At 42.6% G+C, this 22,322-nt stretch overlaps 4 protein-coding genes across 9 annotated transcripts; 3 read left to right on the forward strand and 1 right to left on the reverse strand.

Annotated features, from left to right (window-relative positions):
- Positions 1-1,435: 1,435 nt before the first annotated feature.
- On the forward strand, positions 1,436-8,605 carry LOC135607027 (uncharacterized). The gene is made up of 5 exons (XM_065098484.1): positions 1,436-2,000; positions 3,092-4,129; positions 4,948-5,803; positions 7,932-7,974; positions 8,314-8,605. The coding sequence occupies exons 2-5, from the start codon at positions 3,161-3,163 to the stop codon at positions 8,318-8,320; spliced, it is 1,875 nt and encodes a 624-aa protein (XP_064954556.1). The 5' UTR covers positions 1,436-2,000; positions 3,092-3,160; the 3' UTR covers positions 8,321-8,605.
- Positions 8,606-8,740: 135 nt separating this feature from the next.
- On the forward strand, positions 8,741-11,093 carry LOC103977494 (sugar transport protein MST1). Its single transcript, XM_009393031.3, has 4 exons — positions 8,741-9,144; positions 9,262-9,581; positions 9,673-10,305; positions 10,388-11,093. Exons 1-4 carry the CDS (start codon positions 9,012-9,014, stop codon positions 10,832-10,834), a joined length of 1,533 nt encoding a protein of 510 aa, XP_009391306.2. The 5' UTR covers positions 8,741-9,011; the 3' UTR covers positions 10,835-11,093.
- Positions 11,094-11,166: 73 nt separating this feature from the next.
- Positions 11,167-17,240, forward strand: LOC103978040 (sugar transport protein MST1-like). 6 transcript variants are annotated; one of them, XM_065098486.1, is made up of 8 exons: positions 11,167-11,337; positions 11,807-11,869; positions 13,157-13,263; positions 14,509-14,617; positions 15,237-15,366; positions 15,566-15,885; positions 15,972-16,598; positions 16,681-17,240. In XM_065098486.1, the coding sequence occupies exons 5-8, from the start codon at positions 15,252-15,254 to the stop codon at positions 17,119-17,121; spliced, it is 1,503 nt and encodes a 500-aa protein (XP_064954558.1). In that variant the 5' UTR covers positions 11,167-11,337; positions 11,807-11,869; positions 13,157-13,263; positions 14,509-14,617; positions 15,237-15,251; the 3' UTR covers positions 17,122-17,240. The 6 variants fall into 6 exon arrangements, with proteins under 6 accessions (XP_064954558.1, XP_018678739.2, XP_064954560.1 ...); XM_018823194.2 differs by having other exon boundaries at positions 11,168-11,345; positions 14,509-15,366; XM_065098488.1 differs by having other exon boundaries at positions 11,168-11,345; positions 13,189-13,263; positions 14,509-15,366.
- A 2,049-nt stretch (positions 17,241-19,289) lies between these two features.
- LOC135606411 (transcription factor MYB93-like) lies at positions 19,290-20,525 on the reverse strand. Its single transcript, XM_065097433.1, has 3 exons — positions 20,325-20,525; positions 20,091-20,220; positions 19,290-20,008 (listed from the first exon to the last, which is right to left on the reverse strand). Exons 1-3 carry the CDS (start codon positions 20,455-20,457, stop codon positions 19,291-19,293), a joined length of 981 nt encoding a protein of 326 aa, XP_064953505.1. The 5' UTR covers positions 20,458-20,525; the 3' UTR covers position 19,290.
- Between the last annotated feature and the right edge of the window lie 1,797 nt (positions 20,526-22,322).

Below are 22,322 nucleotides of genomic sequence, written 5' to 3' on the forward strand. Positions count from 1 at the left end.
TATCTATCCAGTAGAGGAGCTCTGTACAAGTTCAAAGACCCTTCGAAGATAATGGAAGACGATGGTTGCCAAATCCTCACCAACGATGATCAGTGCTATTGAGAGTATATTGTCCGCTTCATTTTTCAACGAAATGTCAATAAAAAACGAAAATGATACGAATCTACTTGGATATAATCAATCCAAAGCGAAGACTATATATATATATATATAATATTATGTGGCATTGGGAAAATAATATCGATGCCACCGTCACTTTGAATTGGCGCTCACCGACACAAAAGAGCAAAGCCATCAATGTTTGAGCCACCGAACTGTCCGTCACGTGTTTTCACTACCGACCAAAGAACTACAAAAACAAAAACAATTTGTTTTAGAAAACTGAAACTAAAAACAATGCACGACAAAAAAAAAATAAAGAAAATTGAATTATCATTATTATTATTAGTATCACTTAAGCAATTAAACGTGGGTTCGATGATTGTTTTGGTTTCGAACCGATTCAAAATTTTAAATTCATAATACTCACCGGTTACCATATAATTATTTGTTTTCTTTTTTTTAATTGGTTCGATCCTAATTATATTTTCATTAAGTCATTGACTTGATTCACTTTAAATCAACTTTACAGTAAAAGCTCCCCATTTATGGCTTGCTGTAGTCAATTACTTGGAACTCTTCAAGCAATAAAGTCAGCATTCACGATAAATGCTTTCTGCAATCAGAGAAACATCCTCTCGTAGCTTTCACATAAACTGTTTCAGAAAGTGTTTTTTCTTTTGCCTGGAAATTAGAATTAAGAGTGTTTTCAGGTTGCCACCGGTGCGGTCTCTCCACCTGAGGCCGGCGAGCAAGCATCGGATTCCTTCACCCGATCTCTTCCATCGCTTGCATGCTTTGTACTGTGAGCTGGAAAAGAAAAGTTACTCTTCCGATCGCTGGGAAAACGCGAGCTGAGGTACTCTGCTTCCGGCATCAAATTCACAGCAAAACCTCCGATCCATCGGGACCATTTCGCATGCCGGACAGACATATGCTTCGATGCTGCCGCGACTGCGTCTTCTAAATTTGTGACAGCTAAATTCCATGTATTTAAAGCTGTCAAGTCACCTCACTCTCACAGATCACAATGAACTCGACATCATTCCACTGCGTGTTGGATTCTATAGTTATTGGCAAATAGAAAGGGATAAGAAAAGAAAGAGAATATTATTAGGAAATTATAAATGCATGAGTTAAGTGGTGAAGAGGGATTAATGAGAGTTGGAATAATTAGGTTAAGATTTATTGAGTCAAAATTCCCTATTTCCGATCTCGACAGGGATTTGACATGTTAATAGCCGTTGGTCTACTTGTCTCGGTCGAATCACCAAACAGGGTAGAAGAGTATTCCCATTGGTCGACCGCGTTGGATCCCCCCAAGGCTTGTAAATTGGGGGCCCACCGACCTCGTGCCATGCGACACGAGGTGACGATTCAAGCGCCAACCCGACCCCACCCCTACGGTGGTGTGGTCCCCGCGCACTCGGTGCGTGGGTCTCGTTGGGCGGACGCGTCGGATCTGTGAAGAGGCGGTGGTGATTCGGCCCGACAGAGAAGCGGTGTGGCGTTGCACCGCTCTTTTGGAAGGTGCCCGAGAAAAAGATCCCATGGATTTGCAGTCCATGTACGAAGGGAGCAGCTGTCAATATCCTCGCACTGCACTTGGATGTCTCCTCCCCTTGTCTTGTGATGAAGATGAGAAGAGAATGAGAGAGAGAGAGAGAGAGAGAGAGAGAGAGAGAGGGGCGCTGAAAGCTAAGAGTTGAAAGCCTTCGATTGTCAGATTCTCCCACCTCCGCTCCATTCCTCACTCGTCGTTTCTAGTGCTTGGTGTCTGCTTTCTGAGATGTATTTCCTCATTATTTTCTGTTAATTTGGCTTCTTCGACCGCGCCCAGGCCGACCCTCTCCGTGCCGTTGGTTTGACGGTGTTTCTTCGGGCATCAGCTTCTCTCGGAGGTATTTAAGTCGGCAATCCTTTTTATATTGTGAATTTCCCTGCTTTATTCGCAGAATATCAATAACATCGTAGGCATGATTCGATCGGTGCTCTGGGGCCATTTTTCCGAGAAAGTGCCGTCTTTTGTAGTTGTTTAAAGGTTTTTCTTTCAGTAAAGATGCTCCTTTAATGGAATCACTAGGTTTGCATTTAGGGTTTTGTTTTCTCCCCCACCCCTTTTTTGAATTAGAAAAAGATAGCTTTTTTGGAATCTTTATTACGAATGAATATGGATGTTCGGTGCGTTTTCATGCTAAATTGTGGCAAAGTAAAGAAAGGCATGTGGTTCATATCCAAGTAGGTTTATTTTGTGGTTCGTATGCAGGTCCACATCCAAGTAACAATTGTGTGAACTCCGTTGTAGTTGGGATCAATCACTTGTTCAGATACTAATAACATTTGGTACTGGACTAATTTTTATATAACGAGAATATGAGTTAATTCAAGCAATGGAGATCAGCTTAAATGTTTGGCTCTGTGGACATCATCAATTGCTAGGCCATGATATGCTTACCATGTCAATTTTTCTTGTACAATTGCGATTGTATTCTTCAAGTCAACTCTTAAAACTTTTAATTGTCTTCTAGTTGGGATCAATAAACTCCTTTGAGACATACCACAGCGTCAGGTGGTTCTCTTTATTTCTTGAAAACAAATTATTTGATTTCCCAGTATTTTAGTAGTCATGTTGTGTAACTGGCTTTTATTCTATGGGAATTATTTTTGAAGGAACTGGTTGAACAATAAAACTAGCTCTGTGCTTGTTGTGAATTTCAAAGATCTATTGTTCCACTTGATGATCATACACTGTATGAGTTATCGTAGCTAAATCTTGATGCATGTAGCTATGGCACTTTTGTGGATCAGGTCTTTTTGAGGGTCGAGATATATTTCAAAAATTGAGTCAATTGGAAACTTGGAATTATAAACTTGTTCGATGCTCGTTTTGTAGTTTAAAGATCTTTTATCCTGCTTTACGATCCTATTATGTCTGATTTATTGTTTAAAACAAAATCTTGTTGCATTTAATTATGGTGCTTATGTGGATCAGGTATTTTTGAAGGTGCGGATACACTTCTGAAATCGAGTCAATCATAAACTTGAGCTGGTTCCTTTTGTCATGGATAAGATTCCACCAGACTGCCCCTACCCAGGTTGCTTCTTTTGTGTCATGAAGGAAGGCAATCCCAGCAAGCGTAGGACGAGCATTCTGAAGTTCTTCAGGGAGCTTCCATCGCAGGATGATGATGGCCAAGTTCTCCCTATAAGCGGCCTCTGGAACACTGCCATGGCTCATCCAAATGACCCAGAGTTCATTAACTTGGGAATATTTGAATGCATGGCAGCATTAATATGGAAGGGCTTAAAGAACAGGCGCTGGCTTTCACATGACCAGAACATATATATCCCATACTATGCAGCTCATATAATAGGATCCTACACAATGAATATGGAGGAATTTGCTGAAAGGGCAATTCATGCAGGCGTCATTCCTCCCTTGGTTGAGCTTTTGAGAGGTAGACTGACCTGGGTGGAACAAAGGGTAGCAGTCAGGGCACTTGGGCACCTGGCAACTTATTCTAGTACTTTTCCTGCAGTTGCAAGTCACGGAGAAGTACTTGAGCTTGCTATTCAGCTTGCATCAAGTTCTCTGGAAATTGTCTATTCTCATTTTTACCAGTCTGTGGATAGGAGAATAAGCTACCACTGTGATCTGCTTACCCGTGGTATGGGAGGTGTGGAAATGGAGTCCAGGAAGGCAGAGGAATGGGCAAGCCAGTTACAATGCTGGTCTCTTCAACTTATTAACTGCTTTGCTTTCAAACCAGAGTTTCTGTTTGACATATGCAAGCCAGAGTTTTTAGTTAAATTACCAGGCATGTGGGGTGGTCTTGTTAATGAGAACTCACCAGCAGGTATTGGCTTGCTGCGGACAATTTGTCAACACAAGCTTGGCAGGGGTCCTGTTGCTAACTGTCCTGGTATCATCGAAGCACTATGTAACATTGCCCGATCGTCAGATGACTGGCAGTACATGGCTATTGACTGTCTTCTTTGGCTACTTCAAGACCAGAGCACTTCAAACAAGGTAATACAATAATATATGCCTTCTATTCCATAATATATCAATATTTGTTCATTGCTTGCTTGCGAAAGAAGCTGCGCATTAAAAAAAAAGGGAAAGGGGTTGCGCATAGTGGTGACTGCTTGTCTTGTACTCTTCCATGATGTGTTGTTTGATAAGTTTTCCTGTCTTCTAGCTGGTAAGAAAAGCTTGTTCAACTTCCTAGTTGGACTTGTTTATGACAAATAATGACTAGAACTAGACCTGGTAATAGATTCTTGTTAAATGCATCAGACTATGTTGGCAGTGTAATTTGTGGTCCCATACCTGAGAGGTGCTCACTCCCAATAATATGCATCTTGGTGAAGAAATAATGTGGTACATTATAAAATTGTCCCTGCAAAAAATAAGCTGTGGCTTGGTTTTACAGGATGGAAGCTTCAGAGACAGATGAAATAATAACTAATGAAAAGGCAGTCTTGGAATATTTATATCTTAGTTTTGTCATCAATTGAGCAATAGACATAGATTTGTCACAGCTGTTATGGTTACTCTCAGCATTTAACTTGATTGCCTCAATACCTCAATGTACATTCTATGGACAGCTCAGTCTTTTGAAACAGTATGAATCATATGATGCCGTATATGGTTTGAAAGAGGGAAAATCATTTGTGGGAGGTCTAGTTAAGTTCATTGGTTATCTTGTATTAACTATTACTAATTTCTTCACTATAATCAGATTCGGTTATCTTCTTTATTCAATGATTACAAATACTTGTAACGGTTACAAATATTTACTTATATTACAGTTCCTGAAGGATGCTATACTTCTCATTCAATAGGTAATAGATAAGGCAGCCCCAGCACTCACAGATTTAGCAGAAATTTCCACTCTTGGTGACCATAAAAGATTAGGTGATACTATTGTTAGCGTCCTTCAAGAACGTTGCCAGGCACAAGGAACAACACGTAATTATGTCAGCAGCCATACAAAAGAACAGATTGATGAGCTTTTAGGCTCCAGGCAGAGATTGAAATGGGAGAAGAGCATGCCGAAGGAGGATATCCAAATTAAACAAGCTGCAGCATTGGTTGTAAAGCTTGAAGGAAACTCTTTATTCTCTTCAGGAGATATTTCGGGCGCTGCATCAAAATACTCTGAAGCTTTGGCATTGTGTCCGATGAAGTCCAAAAAGGAAAGAGTTGTACTGTACAGCAATAGGGCTCAGTGTCATCTTCTTTTGCAGCAGCCACTAGCAGCCATAAGTGATGCTACACGAGCTTTGTGCCTTCATAACCCCCCTAATCGTCATGCGAAAAGCTTATGGAGGAGAGCCCAAGCATATGATATGCTTGGTTTAGTGAAGGAGAGCTTGTTAGATGCAATTCTTTTCATCAATGAGTGCTCTCAGTCTACTGATCCTGACCTTTCTTTAAGGCACAATAAAGTTCCTGATTATGCTGAAAGGTTGGTAAAGAAGCAGATGCATGCTGCATGGCTATTCAGAGAAGCAGCCGTAAAGCATGGGGGTATTCATACGGAGGAAGGGGCTGGAGATACTTATGGCCCAGAGGCTGATGACTCTGAGTGGGAGACGGCTAGTGAAAGTGACATAGAAAATGACGGCAGGGATGCAGACGACGATGAAGAGAATGATAACATCCGGAAAGATATGTATGACAAGTCAACTACGAAAGGTATCAAACTGATATTTAGTTAGGAACTTGGAGGAAAAATAATATACTGCATTTTGGTTTGCTAAGTTTGAGATTACTGTGTGTTTCTAGAAACAAGTTTCAGATTAACGTAAATATTGTGAAGAAGATCAAAGTTTCCTGATGTGTAATATACCAATCCTTGCAGTTTCCTTTATTAAAGTGACTCTTTTTAGTTTTACTAATTCTGCCTATATGATATGACAATTTAATATGATGTTTATTCATAAAGCATTAGTTAAATAGTTAAGTTAGAAAATAAAGGTAAGGATCTTTACTTGGGTATTACGGAGGATTCTTTGTTAGGTGGTTTTTATCACTTCTTATGATATTCTCAACAAAGTTGATAACATTTGTGAAATTGTTACATTTTGGTTGCTTTGGATTTATCGATTGCAGAGACTAAAAATCAGCTCATTTGACAGTGATAGTTATCTGCTTGCTTAGGTAGGATATCTAGTAGAATTTACAGAATAATGAATAAGGAATCCTTAGCATTCTTGGAAGTGTGTTTGTATGCCCCATTTCTTAGTGTCAATTGACAGCTCATATCACTAAATAGTGGACAAAGACATTAGACATCATCATTCCATATCATTGAAGGGTGGACAAAGATATTAAACAAATAGTTTTGAACCTTTGCTTTTACCAGTGAAACTCAGTAATTGAAAAGGAAGGCAAGATATTATGTCGTGTTGCACTGTGTGCACCAAAATCAGCTTAATTTTGCCATGTATATGTGATAATAGGACCATTTACCTATCTTCATGTGGGATCGTATGACTATGATCCACGAGATGCTGCAGGAATCCTTTTCTCACTGGTTTCACCTGCTGTTTTCTTGTTCATTTTGGTTTATTATCATTTTTTAAAGTCGTTTAGATTGTGCTTCTGAGATTGTTGTCATTGAAGTTCATTTATACTTCTCAAACTTGCTTCTTGTGCAATTTCATATTATGGTTTTGTTTATTATTTTTACCCTTAACTTCCATTTGCTTTTTCCTACATGTTTTTGCCAATTCTACTCTTATGACTGATCTATGTATGCCTTAATTAGAAATTAATGCCCCGAGGAACAATGAAAATGATTGTGTGGTATATTTAGTTCTTTCTCAAAATATTTTTGATGCTAAATAACTGGATGTATTAGGGGTTGTGGAAACCGTGGGAACAATTTAATAATATTTCTTAATGGAGAATAAGAACTGGCCTTTGTGACTACACATTCTTGAAGATGCTGAGTGTCAATATAACAGAATCGACTCTGTAGGTTAGCATGCCTGTACATAGAGTTAAGGAAGTTGGTTCTTCATAAATGCTCATTACAAGAGCGACTTCTCTGCCAGCAGGTATTAGGGCACAATTAATTTAACTTGAGGAGTATTATTTGCAGTATACATCACCACTACAAGAATTTAACTTCTTTCTTTATTGCGGTAGATTAATTTTGTGGAGATAAGATTTAATGTCAATACCTCAGGAGTATTATTTTAACACTTTGTGCTCAGATTTTTATTAAATTTTATTGAGTCTGGAGAGCTACCAATGTCTTTGCTCTTCATGCTTTTATTTTTTTTCATTTTACTGTTGTTTCATCTGAACCATTGCAATAATTTAACCAATTTGTTATTCCAGAGGATCAATTTTATGGAGGTAAGATTTAATGTCAATACCTCGGAAGTTTTATGTCAACACTTTTTACTCAGATTTTTATTATACATATTTAAGTATGAAAAACTAGCACCCCTCTAGCTTTTTACTTGAGTATTCCGCCATTATTACATTGGAACCATAGCAAAGGGCATTTGGCATGCTCTTCCCTTTGTGATGCAGCATCCTTAGACTGAATACCTTCTTCACGATATTGTAATTGGATCTCCTGAAAACCACCAAACTTGATGTTGCAAGTTAGTTTGCATTTCTTATTCTATGTTATAAAACACCATTCCTATTTATCAACCATAATCATGTTATTTTTGTTCTTTTAGTGGCGGCATTGGACGCCATCATTCATTGTGTTAGCATTTGTCAACTCTACAGGAAGAAAAATATAGTACTCAGATTTCCCTTGTGGAAGAGCTCTAATCGTACTTTGAACTATTTGAAACAGATTTGGTTCACGGATACAACATGCTGCTTGCAGAAGATGAGAGGTAAACTCTATGCAAGACTTGTCGGCACGAATTTAGCTTCTTGTTCAGACTTTTAAAGTGTTAATAGGTGTTTCTGCTAAGTTCTTTGGAGCGACTTTGAGGAACCTGGGCCTTGTGTGAAGGTTGAATCCACCTGTTACCCTCATCTTATTATCCACTAATGAACTGCAATATGAATCATTTCTTTTGCCGCTTGTGATGAGTTGAACAAATCCAGTGTATTTATTATATCTCCATGGATCAAAAAAGCTTGTAGCTTTCTATATCACATGTTTGGGTGAATTAATGCCTACTTGATGATTCGTCCATTCCCATCAACTAATGCTTTTGCTACTGTAGCACATAGCTTAAGAGTTTGAAGGAGAAGGAAAAGAAACCTTGCCTTCCGTTGACCACGCTGACCTTGCTCCATGGTCCCAGTGGCCAAAATGGGATGCCAGAGTGACCGAGCGAGCCAGAGAATGTTGTATTGGTCTACTCAGTGACATCAAAAATCAAAAATACTATTATTTTTGGGGTCCTTATTTGTATTCGTTTGACTAAGATGGATGCATTGTATGTATTCTACCCTTCATTGCTGCACACCATTATGTTGGATCTGTGTCAAGTTCATTGACATTTCAAGCTACCATTCTTGTGCTTGCTGTTCTTGTGAACTCCTTTAGTTGGCACACGCATCCTACCATCTAAATCCAAAGTTGGGTTGAGTTTATACATGCAGACTTGATGTCTCCATCCACAATTGGTCGTCTTAGTCAAAGCTAGCCTCCCTTCTCTTTCCTCTTCCCATCATGTTGTGGGCCGTGCCGAACAAAGGAATCGAGAATGGCAGAAGCGCATATGGCTTCACCAACTCAACCACCAGTCTTTGCCTCCACTCGCGCCTTGAGATCGTTCACCCGCTCATTTCTTTATGTTTCTTTAACCAAAACTTGATAAGAGAATGCGATAAGACGCTCTTACCAAAACTTCTTATAATGCGATTGGCATTTCGCTGTGTTTGGTAGACATACTTCTGTGCAGTTGCTGCAGGGAGGATGGCAGGAGGAGGATTCATCATCGATGGCCCGAGTCAGGATTACGGTGCAAGGCTAACAGCATCTGTGATCATCACCTGCATCATGGCGGCTTCCGGTGGCCTGATTTTTGGCTACGACATAGGGATTTCAGGTGGGTTTCGAGTTCATTCCACTTATTGCGTGAACTGATTTGCTTCAGTTCGAGCGTTGCTGTTGCTGATGATGGCAGTATCTGCTGGCTTTCTTTGGATCATGATTGGTTCCTCAGGTGGTGTTACGGCCATGGAGTCATTTCTGAAGCCCTTCTTTCCCAGTGTTCTGAGGAAGATGGCCGACGCCAAGCAGGATGAGTACTGCATCTTTGACAGCGAAGTCCTCACGGCCTTCACTTCTTCCTTGTATATTGCCGGGTTGGCTGCATCGCTTGTCGCCGGCCGTTTCACAAAGGCCGTCGGACGCCAAGCGGTCATGTTGCTTGGTGGCGTCGCCTTCCTCGTCGGCGCGGCCATCAACGCCGCTGCCATGAATATCGAGATGCTCATCTTGGGCCGTATACTGCTTGGAGTTGGCGTCGGCTTCACCAATCAGGTGAGTCTGGCAATTGCTACTATCACTTCGGCTAAGTTGAAGCTTTCGAGTTCGAACCAAGATCGATGGTGTTGCACGTATTATGTGACAGGCCACGCCGGTGTACCTGGCGGAGACGGCGCCGCCGAAGTGGCGAGGGGTCTTCACCACCGGGTTCCAACTCTTTATCGCCGTCGGCGTGGTGGCGGCCGGCCTCACCAATTATGGCACCTCCCACAACTCCACCTGGGGATGGCGCCTCTCCCTCGGCCTGGCGGCCGCGCCGGCCGCCATCATTTTACTCGGTGCTCTCTTCATCCCGGACACCCCCAGCAGCCTCGTCCAGCGAGGCAAGCTCGACGACGCCCGCGCCGCGCTCCGCCGCATCAGGGACCCGGCCGCCGACGTCGAGGCAGAGCTCAAGGACATCGAGCGCTCCGTCGAGGAGGCGTCCAAGATGGAGGAGGGCGCGTTCCGGAGGATACTGCGCCGCCGGTACCGGCCGTACCTGGTGATGGCGGTGGCGATCCCGCTGTTCCAGCAGCTGACGGGGATCATCGTGATCGCCTTCTTCTCGCCCGTCCTGTTCCGGACGGTGGGGTTCGGGAGCGACACGGCTCTGATGAGCGCGGTCATCTTGGGGGCCGTCAACCTCGCGTCGATCATCGTCTCCACTTTCGTGGTCGACCGCTACGGCCGCAAGCTCCTGTTCATGGTGGGCGGAGCTCAGATGATCCTCTGCCAGGTACATTCCTCTTTCTTCTGTATCCGAAAGCACGCAGTAATCTCGTGAATCCGCACTGAAACTTGTTCCGTTGTACGTGGAGGTGTCCGTGGCCTGGATTCTTGGAGCCAAGATAGGCTCCGACGCGCAGGCCGCCTTGCCGAGGGGGTACGCGGTGGCGGTCCTGGTGCTGATGTGCGCGTACTCCGCCGGCTTCGGCTGGTCGTGGGGGCCGCTGAGCTGGATCATCCCGAGCGAGATCTTCCCAGTGGAGATCCGGTCGGCCGGACAAAGCATTAGCGTGGCCATCAACATGGGCCTCACCTTCGTGCAGACGCAGACCTTCCTCGCCATGCTGTGCCGCTTCAAGCAGGGCACTTTCGCCTTCTACGCCGGCTGGGTCGTCGTAATGACGGCGTTCGTGGCCTTGTTGCTTCCGGAGACCAAAGGGGTCCCGCTCGAGTTGATGAGCGAGCTGTGGAGGCGCCACTGGTACTGGGGCCGGTTCCTCGTCGATGAGCGGGACCACGTCGCCACACCTCACCCATGACATGACCGAGCTTAATTCTTCGGTCTTCCTCTCCTTCTCTTCGCCATCGGTCCTATGCTGCTTATAAGCAAGCTTCTGTAATGTACGTGGACGGAACCCAAACCATGACCACTGAGAGGAAGCTTAAGCTTGTGTTCACTACATAGTTTGGGCCATAAAGCATATATGTATCCAAATTCCTTTGTCTTTGTGACTGGCCATGTAATGGAATCTAATTGCCATGTAGAATTTGAGTACTATCAGATGAGGAGGCATCACAGTTAACTGCACAGTTAGGCAATGCAGCTCTTTATCTCTTACAGGAAAAGGCGCGGTAAGTCCACCTTCTCACTAAATAACCTCCTCTCCACCGCCCCATTGATGGCTCTTCGATTGTAGTGCTTGCCGTCTCCTCTCTGTGTCTCGCCGATAGTTTCTGTTGATTTGGCTTCTTCGACCGCGCCCAGGCCCTATCGGTGCGGTTGGTTCGACGGCGTTTCCTCAGGCATCAGCTTCTTTCCGGGGTACTTAGGTCATCAATCCCTTTTTTTACCCTCGATTTGCCTGCCTTTTCTTTTTGGCACAATAGCATTGTAGGCATGGTTCGCCGGTGTTCTGGGGGCGTGCATTCGAGAAAGAGTCGGTCTTTTATAGTAGTTCGAAGGCTTTTCTTCTGGTGAAGATGCTTCTTTGATGGATTCACTGGGTTTGAATTTAGGGTTTTGTTTTCTCCCCCACCACTTTTTTTTGCATAGGAAAAAAAAGATTACTTTTTAGAATCTTTAGTACGAATAATTATGGATGCTCGATGCATTTTCATGCTCAATTGTGGCAAGGTAAAGAAAGGCATGTGGTCGATCTGTTCCTTTTTTTCAGGTTATTGGGTTGACTGTCTTTTTAACGCAATGCTTAGACACCTTTGATGATTTTAGGTACCTTTTATTGCTGCCGTGCTTCTTTTGCTGATTTTGATTTATCGAGTGAAATTTGTAGTTGTCTCGTGATCTATGGAGCCGAACGCAAGGGGAGTCGTTGGATCTCCATGTTCATATCCAGGTATTAGGTTTATTTTTTGGTTGATAATTCCATGTCCATATGCAAGTAACAATTGTATAAATTCACTTGTTCGTGTCCCAAGAACATCTTGGTACTTTTACTTTTTCTCTTTATAATAAGGAGAAGAGTCAAGGCTTGGTATGAGTAAATTTATGCAATTAGGGATAACTACGTTTGACTCTTTGATTGGTATTGCAATATATCATCAATTGTGATGCAGTGCATGATGAGCATTGAATGTTCTCGAGTTTCAAAACAATAAATTTCAAGCTCATCTCCATCAAATTTCAAGAAAATAGTTTGTATCTTGATATAATAATGAAAATTCAAAATCACCAGGTACAATACACTATGAATTTAATATGTATTATAATTTGTACTTGACTCTTAGTAAATTATGACTCATTAAATAGATGGTTGAGGGATCCAATGTACAAGGGATCTATAAAAAGGGAATGAAAAACGATTGGTGGGACATTCTAGTTTTTGAAACCTCCTCAAGCTTTTATATTTCGAACTATTAGCTCTTGGTCTCTCTTAAAATAGAGAGAGTTCTTTTATCCCCTCATATCTTACTTCTTTCTTCACCCTCTCTTTGTCTTTTCCTTTTTTCTGTTTTCACATCAAATTACAAGACCTTTAATATGCTTACCATCTCAGTTTAGTTCAAGGCGATTCCAAACCAACTTGATCGGTTCAAGTCCACTTGACATATTTGAAATCAATCAAATCTAAATTAGATCATCTATGATGATTTAAGATCTATTTTATAAGCATTTGAGGTTGGTTCCGTTTGGTTCTAGTTGAATTAAGTTTGGTTTAAGTTAATTAAGCTATAAGCTATTTCAATTAGAGTTTTGGTTAAAAAAGAATTATTTTTATCAGTTTTTGATAATTCCTTATTGATGTGCTTTATCCTATATTTTAACTTAAGAAGTAACATACTACTTTATAATTGTCATGACTCATCTGATAAGCTAACTAGCTTATCAACTTCGTTTGATCTAAACTACTAATCAAAGTATTTAAGTTGAAATTGATAATAATATACTCATCAGACTCATATAAGTCAATCTTAATCTTGTCCGCTTCCGATGTAGGACTAATTGGGGGTGTTACAATAATAGAAATGAGATTTCAGTGGAGAAGATTTTTTCATCACTGTGGAGAAGATTTTTTTTATCACTTATGAGATGCAATTTTTTTTTCAGTAAAAAAATGAATTAATAGATAAAAAAGCATCTATAAATTATAAATAATAAAATAATAATTTATAGTTTTATACAGTCCTGGTATCATCTAAGCACTCCGATCATCAGATGACTGGCAGTGTATGGCTATTGACTGTATGTTTTGGTTACTTCAAGAACAGAGCACTTCAAAGTTTAAACAAGGTAATACAACCTTCTATCCCCGTAATGTATCAATGTTTGTTCATTGCTTACTTGCGAAAGAAATTGCATATAGGACTGCTTAGTTTGTACTCTTGTATGATGTGTTGTTTAATAGGTTTTTCTGTGTTCTAGCTGGTAAGAGAAGCTTTTTTGCATTCTTTTACTGGTTCAACTTCCTAATTGAACTTGTTTATTTCAAGTAATGACTAGAATGGTGCCTGGTGATAGATGTTTTTTAACCGCATCAGTGATGTGAAACAAAAAGAAAGAGAGACAAAGAGAATGAGATATGGGAGGACTAAGAGAATTCTTTCTATTTCAAGAGATATTAAGAGTTAATAGCTCAAAATATAAAAGCTTGATAAAATTTCAAAAACTAGAATGTCACCTCAATCTTTCTTCCTTTCCCTTTTATAGATTCCTTGTACATTGAATCCATCAAATACCTATTTAGTGACTCATAATTTATTAAAAACTAAATATAAATTATAAAATATATTAAATTTATGATGCATTGTGCTTTGATAGTTTTAAATTTTTTTAATTATTTTAAAAAATGAATCATTTTTTAAAATTTGATAGGATTAAATTTAAAATAAATTATGTTGAAACTTGAGAGCATTCAATGCCCATCATACACTGCACTGTATCAGTCAGACGAGGTTGGCACTGCAATATTTCACAAATCTTGCATGAGATCTGATCTAGTGGTTAGACTAAGTTGGGTTAGACAATATGTTGCACAACCACTGTTATGCTTTTAGGACCACACATGTTTGAACAGATAATTTCAAATGAATTCAACTTTTTGATTACCTGGATTGTGAATGTTGTGGAACATCTGGGTGTCCCACCTGCTATCAGTCTAAAATGTTTCCTCCAAATAAATGATAGTAGTAACTGATGTGGACCCTCTTTTTATATCCAATTATTATTTTTTGGATCATCATTTATATATGTTTTGACTTTAAAAGGATGCAGTCTTTGTATTTTAACCTCTAGCAGCTTATTGGTATTTACTAGAGACACAGTCTTCTTCTTCAATCTAATTACTCAACCTATTACTCCTCCATTCATGACTGCACCATTATCTTGGATCTTTGTCAAGATCATTACCATTTACTTTCTTGGAACAGACAGTCTCCATTTTGCTTTTCATCAGCTACCTTTCTTATGTTTGCTGCTGTTATTGTGAACTTTTTTAGTTGGCACAGACAACTCACCTACTGAATTATTGATTGCCAGGAAAGTCAAACTTGGGTGGACTTTACACATGCAGAAAACATGCCTCCAGCCACACCCCCCTATGTCTTGCATCTGAATAGTATGGTCAAATCCACATGTCTACCAGCAGGTAGTTATTTTTACAGTTAACAACCCATTGGAAAGCTTCTAACTGCACAAAAGAAAGTTAGAGAGTTGTCTTTCCTCATATCAAGAGAAAGAGGTGTGTGTGACCGACTATTCTCCTATTACAAGAGGGTGTTCTATGTTTTCTCATTGTATTGGATAGCAGTTGTAGATCTCTTCATCATAGTGAAATCCTTTTAGCCTTGCTAAATCTGTTTGTGTTGAGTATTTTTTGCCCTTCTCAGTTTTCAGCTGTAGCTGCAAGAGATTGTTTCATTCTCATGGTGTTCTTGACAACCTTGGAGTATCATCCCACTGGAATTCTAATTGAAAGCTAGCTTTCCTTCCCCTTCCTCTTCCCATCATGTTGTGGGCAGTGCTGAATAGTGGGAGTTGAGAATGGCAGAAGCGCAGAGGCCTCTACCAACACAACCACCAGCTTTTGCCTCAAACCTCACCTTGAGAACCTTCTTACGGACCACACCCACTCGTTTCTTTATGTCTCTGTTCTCTGGTTGTCATTTGCTCCACTTGGTCGATGTTTCTGCGCGGAAACATGATCAGAGTGCTATAAAATAGGTAGAAGGGAAATGGCAGCAATAGGTGGACTGATACTTTGATAGGCAGGAGCAGGATTCATGGCTGATGGATCGTCTGCGGATTCCGGTGGAAGACAAACAGCCTCTGTGATCATCACCTGGGTCATGGCGGCATCCGGTGGTCTAATTTTTGGCTACGACATAGGGATTTCAGGTGGGTTTCAAGCTCAAGCCATTTCTTGCATGAACCGACTTGTCTCAAATAAGTGTTGATCTTGCTGCTGGATTCATTGACATGGAAGAGAAGCAATGTATGATCCTTGGTTTATCATGAGGCTGACATGATGCCCGTATCTCTTGGCATTCTTTGGATCAGGATTGGTAGCTAATTGCGTTACATGTCTTCTGCACAGGTGGTGTCACGGTTATGGAGTCATTTCTAAAAACCTTCTTTCCCAGTGTTCTGAGCAAGATGGCTGACGCCAAGCAGGACGAGTACTGCATGTTTGACAGCCAAGTCCTCACGGCCTTCACTTCATCCTTGTATATTGCCGGGTTGGCCTCATCACTTGTCGCCGGCCGTATTACGAAGGCCGTTGGACGCCAAGGGGTCATGTTGCTTGGTGGACTCACCTTCCTCATCGGCGCGGCCATCGATGCCGCCGCCGTGAATATTGAGATGCTCATCTTAGGCCGTCTACTGCTTGGAGTTGGCGTCGGCTTCACGAATCAGGTGTCTGGCAATTGCTACGATCACTTCAGTTAAGCTGAGGCTCTGAGTTCGAACCAAGATTGATGGTGTTGCATGAATCATGACAGGCCGCTCCGGTGTACCTGGCGGAGACGGCGCCGCCAAAGTGGCGGGGCATCATCACCACGGGATTCCAATTGTTTATAGCCATTGGCGTGGTGGCAGCCAACCTCACCAACTACGGCACGTCCTACATCTCCACATGGGGCTGGCGCCTCTCCCTCGGCCTGGCGGTCGTGCCCGCCGCTGTCATCATCCTTGGCGCTCTCTTCATCCCGGACACCCCCAGCAGCCTCGTCCAACGTGGAAAGCTTGACGAGGCTCGCGTCGCACTCCGCCGTGTCCGGGGCTCGATCGCTGATGTCGAGGTCGAGCTCATTGAGCGCTCCGTCGAGGAATCATCCAAGATGGAGGAGGGCGCGTTCCGACGGATAGTGCACCGCCGTTACCGACCGTACCTATTGATAGGGGTGGCGATCCCGTTATTCCAGCAGTTCACGGGGATCATTATGATAGCGTTCTTCTCGCCCGTCCTGTTCCGGACGTTGGGGTTCGGGAGCAACACGGCTCTGATGAGCGCGGTCATCTTGGGGGCCGTTAACCTCGCGTCGATCCTCATCTCCACCTTTGTAGTCGACCGCTACGGCCGCAAGCTCCTGTTCATGGTGGGTGGAGCTCAGATGATCCTCTGCCAGGTACATTCCTTTCGCTTCTACAGCTGAAAGCACGCAAAACTCTCGTGAATTAGCACTGAAACTTGCTCTGTTGTACACGGAGGTGTCCGTGGCCTGGATTCTTGGAGCCAAGATAGGCTTTGACGGACAGGCCACCTTGTCGAAGGGTTATGCGGTGGCGGTCTTGGTGCTGATGTGCGCATACGCCGCCAGCTACGGCTGGTCGTGGGGGCCATTGAGCTGGATCATCCCGAGCGAGATCTTCCCGGTGGAGATCCGGTCGGCGGGACAGAGCATCAGCGTGGCTGTCAACCTGGGCATCACGTTCATCTGCACACAGGCCTTCCTCGCCATGTTGTGCAGCTTCAAGTATGTCACCTTCATCTTCTACGCTGCCTGGATCGTGGTTATGACGGCGTTCGTGGCCTTCTTCCTTCCGGAGACCAAAGGGGTTCCCCTCGAGTCCATGGGCGAGCTGTGGAGGCGCCATTGGTACTGGGGCCGGTACCTCGTCGATGAGCATAAGCACGTCGGCACACCTTAGCCATGAGCGAGCTTAATGCTTTCTTTTCTTCTTTTCGCCATTAATTTTTTATGTTGCTTATAAGCTTGTATAACGATCACGAAGAAATAAATATAAGGCATTAACATTAATTTCCTGCATCGTCCCTGCCGTATACTTGCTCTAAACCCAAAGTATGACCACTGAGAGTAAGCTTAAGCTTGTCTTCTTGGCCAGGAAGAGCTGTGTTTTTTGTCTTTCACTCCAAAGTATGGACCATACAACAGATATGTCTATGACTAGTGGTGCAATGGAATTTTATCTGAAACAGGGATTGCTTGACCTCAGTTCTCTTCCAGGTTCTTTAGAAGATGCCATTTACTGCTGCTGTAATCTGATATGTGGTCACAGATACATGCATGATCTCATAAACTGGTGATTTATATTACTGTCATTGGGAAGATCTGTGGAAAAGCCTGAACAGAGAGGATGAACCCTTTGAAGTCCAACATTAGATTGGGGTAAGAATGCAAGAGGTGTCAAGCTTAGAGACTTTAGCTGTTAAGCTTCAAAATTGTGCACTATTCAAGTTGCTGGGCAGTGACAATTATTTGGGTTAGACATTGATAAGTGGTTTTAGGGCAACTGTTTGAGAATTAAATGCTGAGATAAGGTTATCTTGTTCATGTAGAGATGGAGGTTTCTTCAGCTTAAAATTAGTGTTAGAACCCTTGAGATGTGAATTATAAGCCTCGATGTTATGCCTCGACGAGAGCATCATATGAACTAATTCGACCACTTAGAAATACATATATTTTTTTTTATCAAAAGAAAAAGAAAAAGATAATCGAGATTCTCACCGATATGAGGTTTGAGAAGAATCAATATACCAGAGGTTATTTTTATGTTTACGACTGAATGAGAATTGTTTTACATATATGATATATTTTGATTACATTTTAAGATTTTTCTCTTTCTTTTATGTGATGAATCTGATAAAATATATTTTTTTCTTTATCCATGACATATGAGACTTCATGTGGTATCCAACAAATGGGTCAGGGGATTAGGTAGTGGAAAGAGCTTCTCCTTCATTGCTGTCACTTACAATAATCATGAACAATCTTTCTTTCTACCAAATATTTCTTAGACAAAAGACTTGAAGAAGCTTTCACCCTAACCTTTTACCACACAGTCAAGCAACAACACAGCTCTTTCTTTATATGAGATGGGAGTTAGATGTGACTTCTTAGTTTACTTATAAGAGTCAATCTCTTACGGAAAAATCCATTTAGTCCACCTGCCCACTAATTAGAGATATGGACATGCAATGGCTCTTCCGAATCTAAGACAATTACAAGTGTTTGCTCCTCAATTAGGAGGGTGTGACATATGATCTTCATCAACTTTGCCAGTTGTTGCTTGTGATGCATTATCATTGATATCATTGTTAAGGAATTGGAAAATGACAAGATGTATTATTCTTTTGGCTACTTGGATTCTTCCTATCATTGCTGCTGCTTTGTTCTGTCACTTCACTGACATGACACCCAAGTCAAAACCCTAACTGCCAGAGATGCCATGTTTCTTCTCTGCTTTGAATGCACTCCTTAAATTCATCTAGAAGGATCTGCTTGCTTGAGGAAAACATCATAGTTTATATTGCATTTGCAGACATTTCTTTCACTGCAGGTAGAGGTGGGCCTCAATACCTGCTGTTTAGTCTAACTAAATTATACATAAATGTATCACAAATTGAGATGAATTTTACTTATCTTTAGTGCCTTTCCTTCTTACTTTCATTGTTAATTGTGTCTTCAAAAAGATTATGATGCATGAAAAAGGATTAATCTGTATGATAAATAGAAGCTTTTCACAGGATCCTATCAGCAGTGCCTTTACTTCTTTTTCATTGACCTGACCATTACTGTCCTGATGATCTCCACACTGTGGATATAAGATAACGTTATTCTTGTTAACAGGAGGAGAGAGACTAAGAATCTTATATGATCAGAGACAAATGTAAACAAGGAAATAAGAAAGAGGCATATATGGATATTATGTGTGTAGTATGTACAAAGCGTGCGTGTATGAGACAGTGTCATTAAGCACTGCATACGATGAGACAAGATAACACAAAAATCGAACACTCCCAAAGAAAGTTGAGGAAATAGAGACTGACAGCAGCTATCAAGACGTGGAAGAAAGAGTTCATGCAAAATCACCCATAAATGGATCATCGAACAACATGTCAGGCCACAAGGAAGGAGGATTAATCCCACTGTTACCGCAGCTGGAAGCACTATAAGCACCACCCACCAGGCTGCCGATGGAGACGTCGGTGAGAGGAGGAAGAGGTGAATTAGGAGACATGAATGGTGATCCCGGTGAGTTGTCTCCCAGGTTAAACCCCGTTAAGTTGGAGGATTGGTTGGTCTCGCTGTTTATAGGTTGATCAAACATGGAGCACGGGATCTCAAGCTCTGGCAATAACGGGTTGTCGGATGTTTGGCCATTGATATCTTGAAGAGGAGTTGGAGAAGGGATTGAGAGTAAAGAAGACATCTGGGAGTCGAGAAGACTGTTGGTCTCCAAGTCTGCGCCGGTGATAGTGCTAAGGTGATCGGTACCTGAACTACCTGCCATGGCGGCGGCGGCAGCCAGCTGCTGGAGGTACTGCAGCTGTGCAGCCTGGGCTGCCTCGGCCTGCAGCCGCGCAGCGTGGTCGTCCAAGGGGCGGCCGCCGATGAGCTCTCCGAGCTTAGCCAAGGCGATGAGCTGCTGAAGGGCGTCAAAGAAGTCGGTCCTCGGGCGGTGCGTCATGGGGTCGAACCCCATCTGGATCAGCCTCTTCTTGAGGTGGGTGTTCCAGAAGTTCTTGATCTCGTTGTCAGTCCGGCCTGGGAGATGGGAAGCAATCGCCGACCACCTAAAACGTCCGAAAGCGGTTTACACCAAGAGCTTCGAATTATATGATCATTTAACTACAGTGCAGGAAATGCATGTATTACTTGTTGCCAAGAACAGAGTGTAGGTTGAGAATGATCTGCTCCTCCTCTGGGGAAAACCTGCCTCTTTTGATATCCGGCCTCAAATAGTTAGTCCATCTTAGCCTGCAGCTCTTCCCACATCTATTTAGTCCTATAGCAGAACACAACCAAATTTAGATGCCAGGATCCAGCCACACAGAGAGAGAGAGAGAGAGAGAGAGAGAGAGAGAGAGAGAGAGAGAGAGAGAGAGAGACCAGCTAGCTTTGGGAGGGCTCTCCAGCTGCCATGGCCGTGCTTCTGGACATACTGGACAAGCTTCTGGTCTTCTTCAGGTGTCCAGGGACCCTTCTTGAGGCCATTCTCATCACAGCAAGGGGATCTCCCCATTGAAGTCTCCGGCGGCCAGATCAAGGGTGGCCACTGGGTTGTAGAGAGAGAGAGAGACCACAACTCCCTCTAAGGTTATCCCACTTCGCCACCCGAAGCTCGGTCTCCCATTTATACACACGTTAAGCTTTAGACTCGGTTGTCCAAAAAGACCAATCCACCCTTCCCTTTCACCTTTCATTAAGCATTACAGGGATCGGAACACAGAGAAAGATGTTTGGAATTCCGAAACACCGACGGCAAGAGCCGCCATCACCTGTACGTATATATTGCGTACGTGATCTGGAGACGTCCACGTGCCCCAGGGGCGTGGGGTGGTCAAGAAAAGCTTTCCCATGCACGCAACACCGATGGAGAGCTTCTTCGTGAGGCTTCCATGTCTGTCGACGTTCACACGTAACTTTATTTTCCAGCTTGGCTTTTTCTCTTTGCATGCATACAACCATCCCACGTAAACGCGTTTTGCTTTTCTCGTGCATACAACCATTAATCAGCACAGTCTGAAAACGCAGTATAGAGACAACTTGATGTATGCATGCGACTTGGTCAGCCCATGATACATGGATGTCCTACTGTTTGATCTCATGTGTTGGTCATCCGAAGCAACACGTAGCCGTACAGCTGCCGGGAATACAGTATATATAGCAGCGTTAGGTGGTCATGGATTGACTCTGAGAGAAATAGTCATCGGATGTGAACTGGATTAAAATGAAAAGAAGCGAGTCAGAAGCCTACATGATCCAAGAAAAGATGCAGCTTTGCAGGGAGATGATGAAGCAAACCCGGCAGTGCGAGATGCTTCAGAAATGGCCGATGCAGCATCCATCAGCAGTTGACACGGCGAGTGGCCATGGCGTAGGTTTCTTTGGGAGCAGTAGCAGATGAACGACACTCACAAGGGTCCGACCATCCTGTTCCTCGTGGAAGTTGACAGCTTTCCCACTCTAACCAAACCCTTCTCTCATAGGCTCTCATTGCCAGATAATATCGGGAGCTACTTGTTCCTCTTGACCATCTTATACCTTCATCAAGATCATTAATAAGTGTCACAAACGTAGCTCTTTGACATATGGTTTAATTAGTGAGGATATATATAATGCGACCATTAGATCTCACATGCACCTTTCCTTTGGTTCGTACCGGACTCTAAATATCATGTTGCTTCCATCATCTTCTCCTGACCAATCATCTGTGTGTTCCCAAGAAACAAGAGGTAGTACTAATGTTGTTCTCAGGATCAATATAAGGAGACTGGATAAGAAGAATGACATGGTTTCTTCACAGTCCATGGAATGTAACAGGAAGAGTCTTAAGTCTTCCTGTTGTTCTATCACCAACATCATGGCACCACTATCTCTTGCATGACCATTTAGAGGATAATCATGGTGAGCACAAGCATATCTTGACAAGGAAGAGACGAGGCATTGCAAGGACTTGATCAAGAAAAAACAAAGCTTTCTTCCTTTGTTAACAGTATCGAAGCTAAGGATCGTAAGATACATCTTAATGATATGGTAACAAAGGTCATGCATATGTATATATATCTGGTCAAGAGTAGATAACTCTCGGTATAAAAGTAAAGAAAGAGGAGAGAATATAGCATAACATCGAGCTGCTTTCTAGATCACTGTGCAAAATCGTCAATGATCACATGGATATTTAGATGAGATGTGGACAAGAGGATGATGACACTTGTTTTGACGGTGTGTATGGGGTAGCAAAGAAGTTGGTGCAGCCAACACCCAAAATCTCCACCATCTCTCTCATCTTCAACAACAACGCCCCTTCTTTGAAGACATTCTTCCCGGCTGACGCATTTCCTCCCACCCAGCAAACTTATACGGCCACCACCACCGCACATACGA

This window comes from Musa acuminata, chromosome BXJ2-3, assembly GCF_036884655.1.
Source record: "Musa acuminata AAA Group cultivar baxijiao chromosome BXJ2-3, Cavendish_Baxijiao_AAA, whole genome shotgun sequence".
In the NCBI taxonomy this organism is placed as follows: domain Eukaryota; kingdom Viridiplantae; phylum Streptophyta; class Magnoliopsida; order Zingiberales; family Musaceae; genus Musa; species Musa acuminata.

Excerpts from the sequence above, each read along its gene's own strand:
- LOC135607027 (XM_065098484.1), top strand. The coding sequence starts at position 3,161 with ATGGATAAGATTCCACCAGACTGCCCCTACCCAGGTTGCTTCTTTTGT. Across the intron at positions 4,130-4,947 it reads ACCAGAGCACTTCAAACAAG|GTAATAGATAAGGCAGCCCC; the intron begins GTAATACAATAA and ends CTCATTCAATAG. Across the intron at positions 5,804-7,931 it reads TGACAAGTCAACTACGAAAG|ATTTGGTTCACGGATACAAC; the intron begins GTATCAAACTGA and ends TATTTGAAACAG.
- LOC103977494 (XM_009393031.3), top strand. The coding sequence starts at position 9,012 with ATGGCAGGAGGAGGATTCATCATCGATGGCCCGAGTCAGGATTACGGT. Across the intron at positions 9,145-9,261 it reads CTACGACATAGGGATTTCAG|GTGGTGTTACGGCCATGGAG; the intron begins GTGGGTTTCGAG and ends TTGGTTCCTCAG. Across the intron at positions 10,306-10,387 it reads CTCAGATGATCCTCTGCCAG|GTGTCCGTGGCCTGGATTCT; the intron begins GTACATTCCTCT and ends TTGTACGTGGAG.
- LOC103978040 (XM_065098486.1), top strand. The coding sequence starts at position 15,252 with ATGGCTGATGGATCGTCTGCGGATTCCGGTGGAAGACAAACAGCCTCT. Across the intron at positions 15,367-15,565 it reads CTACGACATAGGGATTTCAG|GTGGTGTCACGGTTATGGAG; the intron begins GTGGGTTTCAAG and ends TCTTCTGCACAG. Across the intron at positions 15,886-15,971 it reads GCGTCGGCTTCACGAATCAG|GCCGCTCCGGTGTACCTGGC; the intron begins GTGTCTGGCAAT and ends GAATCATGACAG.
- LOC135606411 (XM_065097433.1), bottom strand. The coding sequence starts at position 20,457 with ATGGGGAGATCCCCTTGCTGTGATGAGAATGGCCTCAAGAAGGGTCCC. Across the intron at positions 20,221-20,324 it reads AGCCCTCCCAAAGCTAGCTG|GACTAAATAGATGTGGGAAG; the intron begins GTCTCTCTCTCT and ends GTTCTGCTATAG. Across the intron at positions 20,009-20,090 it reads CACTCTGTTCTTGGCAACAA|GTGGTCGGCGATTGCTTCCC; the intron begins GTAATACATGCA and ends CGGACGTTTTAG.